Below are 17,116 nucleotides of genomic sequence, written 5' to 3'. Positions count from 1 at the left end.
ACTCTGACTCCTAGGGCAGTAAGTAGGCAAATCCTTTCTGTCACCAACACAGACAACACACACCGACACAAACCCCTGCGCCGCTTATGAGGAACAGTCCCGTGTATACGCATGGCTCTTCGTGTGGCAGGGGAAGCACGCAGCACCCCTCCAGCGCCGGACCGGACCCAAGAACAAGGAGCAGGCGAGAACCATCAGAAAACACCCAGAAACATCATATGCCTCAGGCTCCTTTCCAGAGACTTCAACCCCCTCGTCCCCCTTCACGATGCAGCTCCAGGCCAGCTGGGCCCTCGCCTTCCTGTCACCTCCCGCTCTTTCCCCTCACCTTGGACCCCTCCAAAGGAGTCAGCGGCTCTGCAGACATTTTCTGGCTACAGCAGACCCCAAGAGACAACCCCAACTGACATGAAACCCAACCGACTCGAGGGCTCCCCTCAGCCCCTCCCGCCGCTGCCCTCAGGCTGCTTCCCAGCGGGTGCTCCGCGGGCCAGGCTCCTCCCGCTCCCCGACCGCCGCCCTCGCCCCCTTCCCGCCTCAGCGGTCCCTGGCAGCCCACGGGGAAGTCATTATAGGGGGTTCAACGCTGCCAGGCCGCGCCGTGCGAAACCTGCCGGGGAGAGAACACTGAAAAGGAGAGGCGGGAGGGGGGCGCCCCCCTCGCTGCGGGCCCGCTCTGCCGCAGGGCACGGCCGGGGAGCCGGCGCCCCCTGAGGGGAGGAGGCAGCGCGGCGGTGGCCGGCGACCCTGTGGCGGCGGGGGTGGCGGCGCAGGGCCGGCCGGGCCTGCCTTCCCCCCTCCGCCCCTCCGCGGGTCACATGAGAGGGGCGGGCGGCTGGGCCGAGGCGGCCGTTGCCGCCGGGGCTGAGGCAGGGCTGGGCGGAGAGGGACGGGGCAGAGGAGCGCGGCGGCGGAGCACGGCGGCGGAGGAAGAGGAGAAGAAGAAGAAGGAGAAGAAGCGGCCGCGAGGCGCCGAGCGCCGCGGAGGGGGCGCCGAGCGAGTGGAGCGAGCCCCAGGCCTCTCTCAGCCGCGGCCGCCGCGGAGCGCCCTGCCTGCGGCCCCAACATGGACGAAGAGGGCGGCGGAGGTGGCGGCGGTGAGTGGCGGCGATTGTGCGGGGCGGCGCGGGGGGGGACGCGGCTCCTCACCTGACCGCCGCGGCCGTGAGGTAGGCGCGTTGCCGGGGCGGGGAAGCGGCTTGCCCTTCTCTGGGGCCGTGACATTCGCTGCCGCCGCGGCCCCTGCGCGCGGGGTCCGCCCGCCGGTGCTGTGCCCGCCGGTACTGTGCCCCCGTCCTGCCCGGCGTCCCCCCGGGCGCTGAGGGGCCAGCCCGAGCGGAGCGGCTGCAACAGCGAATACCGAGCAGCTCCCGGGGGCGGTGGGGGGTCGCGGCGAGGGTCAGCCCTCTCGCCGGCGGCTACAATGGGGGCTCTGTGCCCCGCGCCCGGGAAGGGGGAGGCGGGTGTGCGCGGCCCGGCGGCGTTCGGGCACGAAAGGGGCGGCGGAGCCGGGCAGGGGCCCCGCCGCGGTGACAGCCCTGCGTGCAGCTGCTCCTCTGCCGGGGACAGGGGGCAAAAGTGTCTGCCTGGGGTGTGCGAGCCGTGAAAAGAATAATTAAGCTCTGCGAGGACTCTGTTCGTGTGTGTCATCGTAATGGAGGGCCGGTGATAATCACGGGGTGGTTCATCCAGTTTAAACAAGGTGAACTGTTTCTAAAGGCAGCGGCGTTAAGGCTGCCAGATACTACTTTTAGAAAATCCGGACTCGCATCTTGGGGGAGCTTTTATTTTTAATTTTTCTTTTTCGGAAACCGGCTTGCGCACCATCCGGGTTTAAGGCACTGCAGACTTGCAACACGCTTCCCTCCTTTAATTTATAATGTGTTTTGTGAGTGCGTGTGTAAAGCTGCTGCCTGAAATAACCAGTTCTTGTGTATCATCAGCGGTAATGGTGGCTGTGGAGTAGCTGATCCTGCCTTGGGGCAGAAGGATTGACTGAATGGACTGTCCTATATTCTCTGTGTCTGTGACTGTCTGTGTCGGTGGTGGTGGTACGGAATGAAGTGATGAGGATATCTCTTAAATAAAATGCTAAGCAGGCTGCTTTTGAATGCATTGGCTTATTTCTAAATAGGTAAAGTAGGGGCTAAACCTTGTATGATTAATAGTTGCACGGTGCTTGCTAATTCTAAATATAATTACCCAGAACTCGGAAATCAAGTGGGTGTGGTGTTTGTTTTGACAACTTGAAAAAAAAATTGCTATGATGAATCAGAAAAATAAGTCTTCAAGCAGTCGTCTGGAAATGTCGCCATTTCTCAGCAGGCTCTTCTGCTCATTTTGTCAGTGATAGACGTTAAGTCTTTAAAAAAAAAACAAAACAAAACAAAAAAAACAAGCCAGTCCTGAAAATTTATTATTCAAAACAGTTAAACACTGTAATTGCAGAGAGCAGAAAGCTCATTCAACTCAAAATATGTTATTTTCACAGTATTATGGACTTGCATCTGTATTTAAGGGAAATGAACATGCTTGTTATTGGCACTAACCCGGTGTAATGTAGTACTTAATCACATGCAAGATGTACACTAGAAAGTGGATGTATTACTGAATCACTCTTTCATAAGGTGTTAAACATTTCAAAGTCGGATTTTCATGGGAGGAAGAATACTTGGGACCTCGGGAGGAGACAGTCTGTGTTTAGCTAAAGGCTGGTTCTATAGGTCAAGTCACATTTTCACCTAGCATGCAAGTGAAACGATTCTTTTATTTATAACTTCATATCCCATTAATAAACATGTTGCTTTTTTGGGTCAAATTACAGTATAGTTTATGTTCCTCCGTACTTGGCTTCATTGTAAAACAATTGTACACTAATGAGACTGGAATTTTTTTTGCAATCAGTGTATTTGATGTTTTACATTTGGCTTTTTGTTGAGTATTGCACTTTTTTCTTGAATAGAGATCCAGCTTGGCTTTTTCTTATGGACCGCTGTCAATTTGGAACACCAGGATTAATTAGGTTATTTCCAGCTAATGAATTGGTATTTTGAAATGGAAATAATTTTTTTTAATAATAGAAAACATGTGGAAAGTGTGGGTTTGGCAGCCAGTTTTAAAATCCTTTGGTGCCACTGAGTAGTGGGACTCATGGGTACCAAGGGAGTCTGACCAGGACAGTCCAGTATTTTGAACCTCTGTAGGATATTTGTAATCCTCAAAAAATTGACTTTATTGAGTGGGAAACTCGGAGACATAAGCATATCGCTGTGCATAGATACTTTAGGAAGTATGCAAAATTATTTGAGGACTGCACAGAATCACCCTAATTAGAGACTTGAACTAGATAAGCATCTAAATATCTAGGACATTAAACTGTGATTCAGAAGGTAAACTGCTATTCCCAGTTCAGTTCTGCCTGCTGCCCTGCTCTTCAGTTTAATTTGCATCCTATGCTTCAGTTCCCTTATTTGCCAAATGAGGTCAGTTGTTTTACCACCTCTGGTAAAAACTGTGAATGAAAACAGAGCTGTGTGAAGTTAGGATTTATTATTTTAGAAACACTTAATGGAGGAGAAATGTTAATTAAGGGAATTGTTCTTAGTACCACTTTCTCTTTTGTACGTGGAGCCCTAAATAGGGGCATGTGTTTATATTATACAGTCCGCTTAGGCACAAGCCTCCCGCTGATTTCAGCAGAGGCTCTGTGCATGGATTATTGATGAGATATGACCTGAGTCAGTTGGTGTTTGTCTCTACCTTCTTTTGTGTCCTGATTAAAATATCTCTCTGGTTCACTTAATGCAGGAAATTTCTCCTCCTCCCTCTCCTCGCTTGGTTTAAAACTGCATCTTTTGTGATTTGACTGGGGCTTTTCTTATGTGCTTACTGTTACGTGGTGGTGGTACCAGTGAGATCCTCACATTGAGTAGTGCTGCTGGCAGCAGATGGTATGATTGCATACCACTGAACAGTAAGCCATCTTCTGTATAACTTCAAAATATATAAAGAGTCAGTGTGGGTCACTTCATGCAGGAGGCACAGAACAGTACTTCTCTTTGCTTTTCTGAGTTTGAGTCTACTCATGCAGCGGCTTTGTAGTCCCCCAAATTCAACTGCATGCCATTCCTCTTGGAAAAGACTGCACGATCAAGTGCTTATCAACTTCTGTATGTATGTTCTAAGCTGTCTCTATGAAGGGCTCTAAACAGACATGCCAGAAGGTTAAAATCCTGCTTCTACTTGACAAATAGACAAAATTATAACACTAATTATGGCAGTGAGGTTTCCCTACTGTTCCCCAAACTTTGTGCTTCATTTCTGAGTCTTGAAGCTTTTTTGGAGGATGAGTGTGCAATTCAGTTGCCAAGCTCTGTTAGTTGTTTGCCGTACTTGCCAGCAATAGTGCCAGGTAGCACATTGATTCTGTTATGTAGGCAGTCGTTCACGAGGAACTAGACTGAGAGACCAGATCGTCTCGTAGAGGACTCAGAAGAATGGATTTGCTGCCAAACCAGATTTAGCAAGATGACTTCTGTTCTTCTGCAGGGCAAAGCAGTTATCCATTTATAGGTAAAATATATTAAATATAACAAAAGCCACAGATTTTTCTTAGAAAAAATGTTTCAAAAATGATTAAAAAAATATATATGTATATCACTTTTAGACATGAGTAGCCTGGTTTGTTCTTTTCACATTGTAGTATCTTTCAAAGGTAGACACTAAAGATAGAAGAGTCCATGTGGCCTCCTCATGGTTATAGACATTTAGTCTGCATTTAAGACTAAATTTGCATGCTTTGTTTACAATAAAAGAAATTCATAAAATAAGACATGTATTTTAACACAGAAGAATGTTAAATGTTTCACTCTGTGATCATTGAAGTGGGTAACTTGTATGAGTAGTTTCAAAAAGTTGTCCTAAAAGTTCTTTAGAGGAGGGCTTGTAGATTTTAAATAACACTCTAGGGAAATGCCAAGAATATAAAAATGCACTTGAATGTTAGACTAACCCCCTGGATTGATCATAGGGAGAGAAAAAGAGCAGATACAGAAATAGAACACAAAAAAATGAATGACATAAATATGATTGCTATCAGCCAGCAGAGCTTCATGCTAAGTCTCTTTTTGCTAAATAAGTATTTCTTTATGCTAAACTAATCTCACATTTGTACAGATTACCTGTCAGCTCAGTAGTACCTTAATTTTTAGCCGAGAACACATTTAATTTGTTATCACTAATAAAAAATGCCATAGTAAAATATTAATAATTAATTTGTAAATATTAGTTTTCTGATGGTTTCAGAAAACAAGCTTATTAATTGCAGTAACACTTTAAGTTTTTTCTTAGCCTAATGTTCAATATTCATAAACATTAAATTTTTGCTGATAAAATTTCCAGAGGCTGTTGGTTGCCAAACTTGATGTATTGTTATAAAATGGTATTTGGTGATTTGTGCTCAGCAATATAAGCATGCCATGGATTTAGTGGAACAGTATGCCTGTAACACAGCATCTGTGTGTATTATTACATCTAGGAAAGAAAGCTGTAGGATTCACTTACAGGAACAGAGTGTACTTTGCAGAACAATGTTTGGGAATCGTAGTAATAGCCACGATAAAGTAGGTTCCCCGTGTGCTACTGTTGCTGAATGGATATTGCAGTCTTTTCATATCAGCTGAGTGCTAAGAGCTTTTACCAGTTGAGGGGCTGCAGATCTTGAGACACCACACTGTTTTCCAAGATATATTCTGCAGTTCACTTTGAATTTCTCAATTCCATCATATTTAGTGCCTCCCCTTCTTTCGTTCTTTTCGAGGGAAAGCAAATGAAATATGTCATGCCTTTCCTCTGGTTTCTTCTGCTTGCCATCTTTTTGTCTTAGAAGTCTCCTTTCCTAGTACAATGGAAAGGTTTTAAAAGCTTTAAATGGTTTTGCTTATATTGTAGCTCCCGTCTTATCTGCTGCTATCTTTTGCTTGCTTCCTTTCCTTCCCAATGCAAACATGCTTTAGTCTGTTTCTTTTTACACCCCATCTTTGGCCCTGTTTACTTTTTGAACTACCACCCCATCTCCTTTTCATGTTGAAAGTCATTGAACAAGCTGTTTGCAGTCACTGTCTGAAGAGCATCTCCTCCAGGTTCATCCTGGGTCCTTTCCACACTTATCTTGACCCCGTGTACTCGGTACATTCCCTTCCTTCTCTTTGTCCTGACAGCTGCCTCTAGTACTGTTTACTATGCTTTTCTTTTTGAAATCTTGCCCTTTCTTGGCTTCTTTTACTCTTCTGTCCTTGTTCCCCTCCTATCTTGTTAATCGCTTTCTCATTTGGAAGGTGATATTTCTGCTTTAAACTTTTTGTGAAGATTTGCAGGACTCCGTGCTTGGTTTAATGCTCTCTTCTTCTTTACATCTTGTTTCTGGATAATAAAGTTTACAAATAAGATCGAATGATCATATTTAAACTGATGACTGACAGAATATACTGTGTGCTCTGTATCCAGTACCATCTGTCCCAGCTAAAATGTTGGCTTGTTTGACATCTTAAGATTGCGTAATTGTCATCTTAGGCTTAATGAGTCTAAAATGGAGCTCTTAATGTTGTTTCTACCCACTGCCTTTTTTGATGTTTGTGGACACACGCTGACATCCGGAATGGTTATTGACAAGTAAGCAGTTAGATGTTATAATTTATTCTTTCTTAAAAAATAGTTTGTAGAAAAGTTGTAATGAAAATGGCAGTAAAAGGGCAATGCGAAAGTACGGGAACACTTTTGCAATCTCAAAGTTATGAAATAAATTATGTTATCCTATGCAATATTAATTTTCCTGTTTAAATACACAAATAGATTTAATCTGGTTATGGGATCACATGTGACATTTTCTGTAGATTTCTGCGTGGGACTACCCAGCATGTAGGATGGTGTTTTGTGATGTTTGAATGAATCTATATGAATTTTTTTCCTCCTTTTTAAAGTGAAGTGATAGTTAATGATGTCTGCTTCACTTTGTCTCCCTGTAGTTCATGAGTACTTAAGCATGTACTGAAGGATTGCACTTATTTTAGTGAAGAGCTTGGACACATTAACCATGTGCTTTATTCACAGAGGATAAAAAAAGGACTTAGCAGCTGGTTTATTAGAAAAATCTGTCAACTTACAGAACTGTAAGGCAGGAATCCCACGGAAGTGAAGAACATGTGCTATTTTACTTTAAGGTTTACAGAAGCAAAGAAAAAGTTATGTGAACAGCCATAACGTTGGCATTTCTGACTTCTTCACTGTGCATTCTTTTAAAGCAAGATGCTGTATAGGAAAGGTAGGTGACCTAGGTAGTAAAGGTGTATTTAATTATGCCATTTATATAACTTCAACATCTAGCAAATTGTTTTTAATTGCATATGACTTCCTTCTTTTAAATCCAACAATTTCATGGGAAAACTTAGTATTGCAAATTTTTTGGACAGCAGTTGTTTCCTCTTAGTGGGATAGACACACAAAATCCACTAGAAAAGCATGTGTTTTGTGGTCCTCTGAGATTTGCCTGAAGAAGGAAATGGCTTGACCTATTTGGTTGCTATGAAGTAAAAACATTCTTGTTCTTTTTTTTTGTGTGTGCGTGAACATCTGTGTCACATTTATTTCATTACTTTCTGAGGTTCTTCAAACCATTATTTGGTAATATAAAGTTTTATTTAGGGAAAATAAAGTGATGCATAGCTGCTTCCACAATTTCATTGAAGGTCTGATATCTGCTTATACATAGGTATGATATAAGTGGGTAGGTTTTCCAATAAAAATTGACACGTTAAAAGGCAAACACAAACATTATCTAGTATTTCCTAGGAAAAAAGTATTTGACAAATTCAATAGGATCTCATGGAGTTAACAGGAAATGTTGCATGCTGGAGGCTTGTGGAATCTAAATCGGAATCTCATCTAGGGTATGGAGTGCTGAAGATCTTTGATCTAATTTTTCAATAGGTAGGGCTTCTTGGCATGATTTTAATAATTAGCCTCATTTTCAGGTGTTCTATTTATTATAAAAAGAAATAGTTACCTTATACTAGGTATGTGGAAGAACTGTGAAACTGATACTGTTATTTAGCGTCCAGGTGGCAATAGTACCAACAAGGATAGATTTTACTGCGAGACTATTAACTAATAATTCTTCTGAATTCCATAAGAAAATTATTCTACAAGGATTGAAGATCAGTTCTTTTGTGAAAGTTGAATCTGATTTCAAGTCTGGCTTTTGCTATCATGTCCAAGGGCTTGGTTGGATTTTGAGGAGCTGCTGCTGTTCTTTGCAGATGTTGGTCCTTACAATATATACAAAATACAAAAGGAGAAACTTGTTGATTTTTAGATGAAATACCTTGAGTTTCCTAACAAAAAACCCAACTGTGTGAAAATGAAGAAATGCAAGTCTGCTGATTCTCAGGGTATGGAAAAGGCTGAACAATAACTGTGGGAATTAATTTTAGTGGTTCTTCTACCCAGCTACTGGTTCTCACAGAGCTCGTAGGAATATCTACTCCTCAGTCAAATTAGGTTGAAACTGAGTGCTATGCTAGGCGTACTTTGGCAAGAGGAGTTGATGGGTAGGAAGAGAAATGTGTCCAATCTCTCTTGTGCTCGGTCTCGTTCTCACACACATGCACGCACAAAAAAAGGCTGAAAAAATTGGCATGTGCAAGTAGGGGAACTGCCTCTTACTGTTTTCTATAAGAGGAACTGAGAGATGTAATCATTTAATGAGTCACCTCTACGTTTTTATACAACTGCCTCATTAATAGTCAGTGTAACTTCTAGCATGGAGATGTGGGTTGTTTTTTTTCTTTACTATCTGATTCATATTGCAAAATACCATTCAGGTTGTTTTCTTGTTTAATTCCAAGTATTCAAAAGTCTTTATTTTGCTGTTACATTTTTGCTTTCATGTACTGTAGGAATCATGTTCCTTAGTAAGATCCTTGTTTAGCTCATAAGCAAAGCTGTCTGTAGGGTCAAATTCTGACATAAACAGGTCTTGTTGCCTTACTACAAGAGAGGGGGAGTTGTCAAAAGGGACATTTGTAATTGCATTGGATATTATAAAATAAGGAATTATTGTTGCTTGAACAATACTGAAGCAGTATTTCTTATATTCAGTAGTCAGACTCCAAATAAGTGGGGTTTTTTATTCTTTTCTTTCTTGCTCATGTAAGTTTGGACTAATGAACTTCCTGCCTAGTCATTCTAATATACCGAGAAGGAATTTTCCCACCAGGCTAACTCTGCCTGAGAACAACTTTGACCACTTGCAAATGCAGTTTTTGAATTTGTAAAGCTGCTGCATGTTTTTGTTTCAATATCTCATAACTGGCCAGCTAGGGGATGTGGAGGAAAGTTTTCCCAGGAAGTTGAGGTTCAACCAAGTGGCTGCAAGAAGAGATGGTGGCTGTGTTACAGACAAACTCTGTTCCTTGGGAAGAACCTTGCAAGTTAAATGCATTCTCTGACCGTGAAACTCCTCATGTGTACAAGACAGGAGCCTGGTCCTGCTAGGACTGTTCTGAGTCCTTCTTGAGAAGACCAAATGGACCTGACACCTTTCTTGTACACAGAAAGTGCTCAGCCGTTTCTGATTGCCCACACAGGAGCTGCTGTGTACAAAACGTGCGGGCTGATGATCCATTATAATAGGTCTATGGACTTTATTGCATGGGGTAGGTGAATGTGTGTCTGTGTATTGTTTTGTGATTCTCTCTTTACTTTTTCCTTATTTTTGGTTTAGTTTTTTAAATTTGTTTTTTTCTTTTCTTTTTACTTTTAACTGAAAGGGTTCTGCCTGGGACCCATCCAAAACAAACACCTTAATATTTCAGGAGTACACCTTAAAGAGCCTCTGTCAGGCTGAAGCAATCCTTGGTTTAGTCTTGTATTTTTTAACCCCAGTATACACTAACTGGGGAAAACTAATTTTGCATGTGGTATCCATCACGTAAATGCCTAAATGGGTAGTCCATATTATGGAAGTATATGTTTATAAGCTCAAAAGTACCTTTGTTATTTTATAGAGCTTTATTATTATTTAACTTGCTCTTCTGCAAGTCAGTTTTGATCTACTGTACCGCCCTTTTAGTTGTTAAAATTATCATATCACGTACTTGCAACATTTTTAAGCAGCATCCAACATTCATCTGGGGACAAGGAGAATATCTGTACTTCATTTCCTACCATCATCTCTTATCACTTGTGCTGCTATTCCCAAATTGCAGTTTGTATAGAAACTGTTTCCTAAGTGGAAGTTGAAACTGGTAGCCGACGTTAGTCAGAGGCAAAGTTTAGAGAAATGACTGTCATGTCTGTGAAAACATTTGCAGTCACAGAAGGGAGAGATTAAAAGTTTTCAGGTATGTGACTAGTTCTTCATGTAGGTGTTGCTGATTAATTCTGTAATCTGGGAATCTCAAACTGTGTCTTAAGCTTGTCTCCCATTTATTATGTGAGGTCAACCTTTCTAGGTAGCTTGTGACATTTCAGTTTGCTGTAGATGTTTTAGTAAGGACAGATAAATAGAGCATATGGAGTTGATTATTTTTTTGGCTATAGGAAGTGGATTTTTGTGCATTAAATATAGTAACCTCCTGTTTTTAAATATCTGAGAGGAAGCTTCCCCACCCCCAATAATTTTTTTTTATAAAAATTGAAGTACTTGTAACTCTCTTCACTCTCATTTTGTGCAATGTAAGTTGGAAAGACTGCAGTGTTTAGTCTTGGTCTTGTACCAATAAATGACATAGTATCACATGAATGTTTTAAAAGATTAGGTGATATTTTATAAGAGCAAACATAAAAGAAGACTGGTTTAAGTCCTTCCGCTGTGAATTCACTGATACCCAAAATAAAGAGAGTATACATTATGTTATTGTTCTTATCTTGCTGAAAACTTATTTTCCTTTTTTATCTTCTACCTGTGCTGTAACCCTGAAAAAGTAATGTATTATGGAGGGGAAAGGTTCAGTGAAATTGGTAATCCAAATTAAATACAAATAATACTCTAAAGTTTATGGAGCCTGTGGGTGGGTGGACTTGGCAGATATATCCATTGTGGTATGTTAGACTTGAAAGACCATATGGAGATGATTATTTTCTGGCATTTTGTAGTAAAGGTTTTTGAAGAAGGAATTTTATTTTTCTTTTTTTTTTTTTTAGAGAAGGGGTGAAAAATAGGAAGAAGAACTTCAGTTTGCATTGAGTAGTAAAATAGTTTGTTGTAGTAGCATATCGAAAAACAATTTATTCAAAGGTAAGCTGCTAAAAGAAGTTCTCCTACTCTTTTCCTATTGGCACTCTCATTTTCTGAAGGCAGCCAAAGATCCTGTGCAGCTGGGACTAATACAGGATCCAGCTGTAACTTTTTTTTATTGTTGTTCAGATGTCCGGTGATGGTCAAATCTAAGTTATTGTGTGGAAATTCAGTAAAGGAAAAGGGTAGGGTGGGAAAAAAGTGACTCTCTATAAAAATATTCCAGTAAAAGCAACAGGAACTAGGAGTATCCATTTCAGAACTCTGCCATAAATCCCATCCTGAATACTTAAACGCCTTCAGATTTTGCTGTAGACTTCAAGTCATCTAAGAGTTCTTGGTTTATTTTTTAAACAGAAATGAAGTTAGCTGATTGGAGTGGGGAGGTGGCGATTGTTTTAGGTTACTTATGGAAGAACATGCCAGTTTCTCATTCATAGTACAAAATTTTAGTTAAAAAAAGTTCTTTACCCTCTTTAAAGTATTGGTACAATATTTAATGCTACAACACGGGGTATATCAAACAGTTTTGATTTTATTAATTTCACTTATGCTGTGTTTCACTAGTCTCCGGTTGCAGAGCCTAAGTATGTCAGGAGGGGAGAAGCCTAGTATTCTTCTGTAGACTCTGGTTTGTCTTTGGTATGTTTGGTGCTTCCAACTCTGTAGACGATGCCTTGGATTGAGAGTAAACAAAATAAGTGAGCAATGCAGCAGTTATATGGAATGCTGAGAATACTTGATGATGATTAAAAATAATGCATCTTTTTTTTCCCAAAACCAAGGTTTCTACCTTGTCCAAAAGGTCATACTTCCCAAGTTTCTTTATAATTGTAGCCAGTCATCCTGTTTCTTAGTTACTTGAGACCAGTGATGCCAGTATAGAAATGCACTGTCCTTTAGGTATCTGCTTCCTTTTCAGATTTTCCTTCCAAACTTAAATTGCTGATGGAGTCCATCAAATGGCTACCTGAATTTTAGAATTCTTTTACTATTACTCTGAGCCTTTATTTTTGGATGTCGTTACTCAATCAGTTTGTAATTATGCTAGTCTAATATAATAATTTTAATAACAATAGTAGACAAATTATAAGTCCTAATTGACTGGAAGAGCTAGCTTGCAATACTCTTTGTTACATCCATTACTAGTGACAGTGAAAGGAATTCTAAAATATAACTACTGTCTCGAGCATAATCCTGGACAGTGTTAGTGCATTCCTTTCTGTGCACTTTAATTGCTTGTTGATATTAATTCGGGGGGGGAGGGAGGAGGAAGGAGGAAGCTCTGTGGTCGGTCTGCTGGCTGCCGGACAGCCTGACATTTTGCGCCACAGTGCTAGAACGTAACAGCAACAATAATTTATTTTCCTTCCTGAGCTAGTAGGAGCTGATCTGTGGCTTCAAAGTGGAAGTGAAATGTGGACAAAACAGTGTGCTTTGAAGGCAAAACATTTCTGACACAAATCAATTGCAATGAAGAAGTATCTATGATGTCCATATAGCAATGTAAAATGTAATAATTTTTTGAATTCTTGAATGTGGTCACCAATGCCAGTTGTAAGAATGAGGAAGTTTTGTTTTGGGGCCAGGACTGCTGCAGTCTTATGACAATAACAGTTGATAATAGTAGCATCACTAATTCACTATCAATGTGTTTTGTAAACCTCCAACCAAGTTTGTTTGTTTTTTTTTAAATTGGCATGTATTTCTTCTGTTTAAGTAAGCAAATAATGACACTTATTTTGCTCTGTTCATGCATTGAGTAATGTATATTATGTACCTATATTCAGGATTTGGTCAGATTGTTTCCTCTCCCAAAATACTCTTGTATTTTATCTCCTTTTTATCTTCTTTTTTAATACAGTATTATAAATTAATACAAGGCAATTAATCTGCTTTCCTTCTTTTTTTTGGACATTGCCGTGATAAAAAGAGTAGTACTGCTTATTTAATCTTTGTTTTGTAAGAATGGTAGTCAATGTTCTTTTCTCCCAATTTTTAATGTTTATCATTTTTATTTGAATTGTGAAGAGCCTGAAGGAATCTCTTTCAGTTTAATTGTCTTCTTGAAGTGTGGTCAACTTACATTGCATTTTGCAAAATTGGTTGTATGTAGATTCTGTCAATGTTAAATACCATTAAAATACAGCAACTAAAATAAGAAACTTTGCTTACAGATTTGCTTTAAGATGCTTTGGCTGTATTCATGATATGTTATAAGGAAAATTGAAAAAATATTTGTGACTTGAGAATAAAATCTGCCAGGTAAATTGAAGAAAGTAGTATGATAATGTCTTGCATCTTTGAGAGAGAGGACACTGCATTTCAACTGTTACTGCATTGTATTTTTCTCTGGAGCTCATATGGACTTATGAGATGATTTTCCTAATGTGACAGGAGAAGATCAAAAGGTCCTTCTCACATATGAGAAATAATAGTATGACAATTCTAGCAAAGTTTTCGCTTTTCACTACCTTATTTTACATTTTGAAGAAAGGGTTTCCTGCTGAACAAACATATGTTAGCCTGATAGCATTTTCCTGTGTTTGAATTGTGAACAGTCAAATGACTGAAAAAAAATTTATGTTATAGTAGATACAGGGTTTTAATGTAGAATATGTGCATACAATAAATCTACTCAACTAATCAGTCTGCTTCCTTTCCTTCCCACCCCCTTGCAGCTGGAAGTTCATCAGCTTCTTGCTACTATATCTAGCTTCCTCTTGAGACTTTCTGGAATAGAGTTAACAGTGGTGGCAGGCATTAATGAACAATGTCGTGATTATATTCTGTGGGTCTGCATAAGTTGTCATTTTCCATTACTACTAATTCTTATGGAAACTATGTAATCTATTTCATATGAGCGCTTTAAGTGTGCCATGCAAAGTTGCATGTTGCAGTATTTAGTGAAAACATGTACATAATCATTAAATCAGTAGAAAATATTTTTAGATTTCATTAGTGACTGATCTGGCATTTAAAATGAAAAATTTATGATAAGATTTTATTTTCATAACTTCTTGGCTAGGATAATGCAGGACTTCCATTGATAGTTTGTAGTTAATTACACTTTGAGGTTCTTTGGCATATGACTTTTTTTTTTAAGGTACAACTATGAAAGAATTAAGGAAAAAGAAAAAATTAGATACTTCCATTTGTCTTGGCGGTTGTAAATCTTCATGATAAAATACTTGCAGTCAGATCTAATGGAATCTAACAGCCTGCTTAAAAACTTGCATACCAATGATTTGTGTTGACCTTTTTTCTTTAAAGGATCAAAATGTAATCTTTCAGAACTACTTCTGGATGTTTAGTGATACTGGCTAAATATGTGCAACTTCAGTTGGGTATGGCCCTCAGGTGTTCTGGTCGAGCTTCAAATACTTCAACAGAGTTTTGAAGTCCAATTTCTTAAAGCATTGAAGAGACGGTAGGACAGATGCTGTATTGAAGAATCTTTTAGAACTAGTTTTTGTATAATTTGAAGTGGACTGTAGACAGCTGTGTGTCTACATGTATGCTGTCAGGATTAGATGATTGTTGGTGACAAAACTTGGTGCCGCCACTTCTATTACCAACTACTTTCCTCAGTGGTCAAGAAATACTTAAAACAATAAAGAGTTTATCTGTGAATGATGTTCTCCTGGTGTTTTGTACTCACTGCTGTATTGCCCATGTTTGTGAAATACAGAAGAATCTCTAAACTGCATTAAAAGTTTTCTCACTACTTATTGCATGAGCTGTGTTGTCAGAGTTGCAGACACTTGCTACAGACTTGTAACAGAAGTTACAACTTGGTATTTCTGGTTGCTCTAAAGGCAAATTTAGGATGATTGCAAGTATGTTGACATGAGTCAGATTTTTTTTCAGCCTTATACAAAGTTTGTCTTTGTATAGTGAAAGCTTGTGCCGAGTAGAGCACTGCTGTGAAGAAGAGACTACCTCTTTGGAAAAGGTGCTTAGCAGGGGATACATATAACCACATAGTCTATGAAGCTGGTATCTACAGGTAAAAAAAATAATGATTTGCTGTAGGTTTTGCTCACTTAAGAAGTGGTATCTTCTATTGTTACCTTTTGTGTTATGTTGACGGGTAGCAGAACTAAAGCATTTGGTCCCACTCAATTGTTTCCCAGTCAACAAAAAAGCTTCCTATTTGAGCATGGCAGGATGAAGTGGAAATCTGAGAAAGAGTGTTTATTAATAGGAGCAGCAGAAGCTGGTGGGTTTAAAAAAGAGGTTGAGGGTTGAATGAGAGTTAGTTGCTTAAAGTTTTTAAACATCTCTTCATTTTCAGGGAAAATGCTGAATTTTATATGCTGTTTAGTCAGAGACATCGCAGTAATAAAACTAAATTGATTAGATCTTTGAAGTTGTAGGGATATCTTTTTTTCTTGTTAAGTGTTTAGCTGAGGAAAAAGTTCTGAAATTATTTGAAAATAAAGTACAAAAGATTATATGTTCACATTATTTTCTACTGATCTCTGGAAGGAATGCAGTGATTTTGCCAATGTCGGGCAGAAAAAAAAAGGCTTAGAAAGGGCAATGTAATATTTCAGCAGATTTGGCTGAAACTGTTAGGGAAAGTTTAAATACGAAGGGTGTATTTATTCAAATGAGTTTTTGATCAGAATGCCAGAAAGGCTCCTTGGAGTATGAAAAATCTTTCTTTTTGTAACACAGAACTTATGTCTGCACTTAGAAGGATTCAAACATGTGCCGAATGTGCTCTGTTTGGGAAGTATGGTGAGCCGGATTTGATATGAACTGCCAATGGTCTTTTGCCAAGCAAAGAATGGGAGACCAGGGGTTTGGCCTTGCAGTAAGTGGATCCATCCAGCAAACTTAGCTGTGGACCAGATAAAAAGTTCTTCTATATCTGGATTAGTGACCTCTCAAGCTAATTGTTTCATGGTGTGATGGCAACCAACAATTCTCAAAAGCAAAATACACTCTTTTCTGAGGAATCTGAAAATGCTTCACAGTCTTAAGCTAAGCCTTACTATTCCTTCATGATCAGGGTTGCTTTTTTGGAGGAGACTGCAGGAACGTTGAAGGTTTATACAGTGTCAGGTGTCACGTTGTGCACAAGGTTGTGCATCCTGGAATTTGTCTTGGTTTTGGGGAAGGTAAATACTACATGAGGAGTTGTTTGGTGGGTGAGCAGTCCTATATGGCACTCTGTAGCTGCCTTTTGGAGACATTCTTCAGAGAACGAAGATTTCTTTCAAATCCAGCAGTTGCTCCCCCTCCTTCAGGGTGCAACTGATCTTGGAAAACGAATAAATAGAAAGCTTCTGCAATAAATACTGCTTCTGAAATCTAACCCCAGAGCTGTGTCAGGCAGGGATGGGGGAAGGGGAAAGATGAACTTTGCCTTGCTTTTTCTGAAAATTGGATTTGTGTGCTTTAGAAGGAGCCAACCATCCCAAGTAACTGGCTAATGCTCTCCACTAATGTGTGAAGTACAGCGAGCAGCTCCCCTATTGCCAAGACTAGATGTTAGTGGAAATTTGTGACAGAAGGACTGTCTGAGCCCCAAATGTTTTGCTGGGAACAGGGTAGGTCTGATGAGCTGTGCCTGAATCTCAAGGAGGATTGGACGGTATTGCTGGCTGGCGGCCGCAGGGACCGGGCTCTGCAGGCTCCAGGACCCCCCTGCAGCTGCTCAGCGACATTCCTGTTTAATTTTCCATGCTGCTACTCGAAATGGATCTGACAGGAATGTCTGCTACTACTCTGGTGTGTTTGCTTTTCAAGCTTTTTTTCCAGGGTCTATCCTAGGAAAAAACGTAGGTGCATGCCAGCCAACCATTTCCTCTC

The 17,116-nt window shown here is 40.2% G+C and overlaps 1 protein-coding gene across 1 annotated transcript in view; it reads left to right on the top strand.

Moving 5' to 3' along the window:
- Positions 1-1,066: 1,066 nt before the first annotated feature.
- Positions 1,067-17,116, top strand: part of CYTH3 (cytohesin 3) — a gene marked incomplete at both ends in the record, with an annotated part of 48,879 nt that continues 32,829 nt past the window's right edge. The window contains one exon of the mRNA XM_082006962.1: positions 1,067-1,097. Coding sequence (XP_081863088.1) covers positions 1,067-1,097 — 31 coding nt within the window. The remainder of the gene's footprint in view (positions 1,098-17,116) is intronic.

Source organism: Phaethon aethereus (genome assembly GCF_964289735.1).
Source record: "Phaethon aethereus genome assembly, chromosome: 15".
NCBI classification, from domain to species: domain Eukaryota; kingdom Metazoa; phylum Chordata; class Aves; order Phaethontiformes; family Phaethontidae; genus Phaethon; species Phaethon aethereus.
The sequence above is the reverse complement of the archived record's forward strand: the minus strand, read 5'-3'. Positions and strand labels throughout refer to the sequence as shown.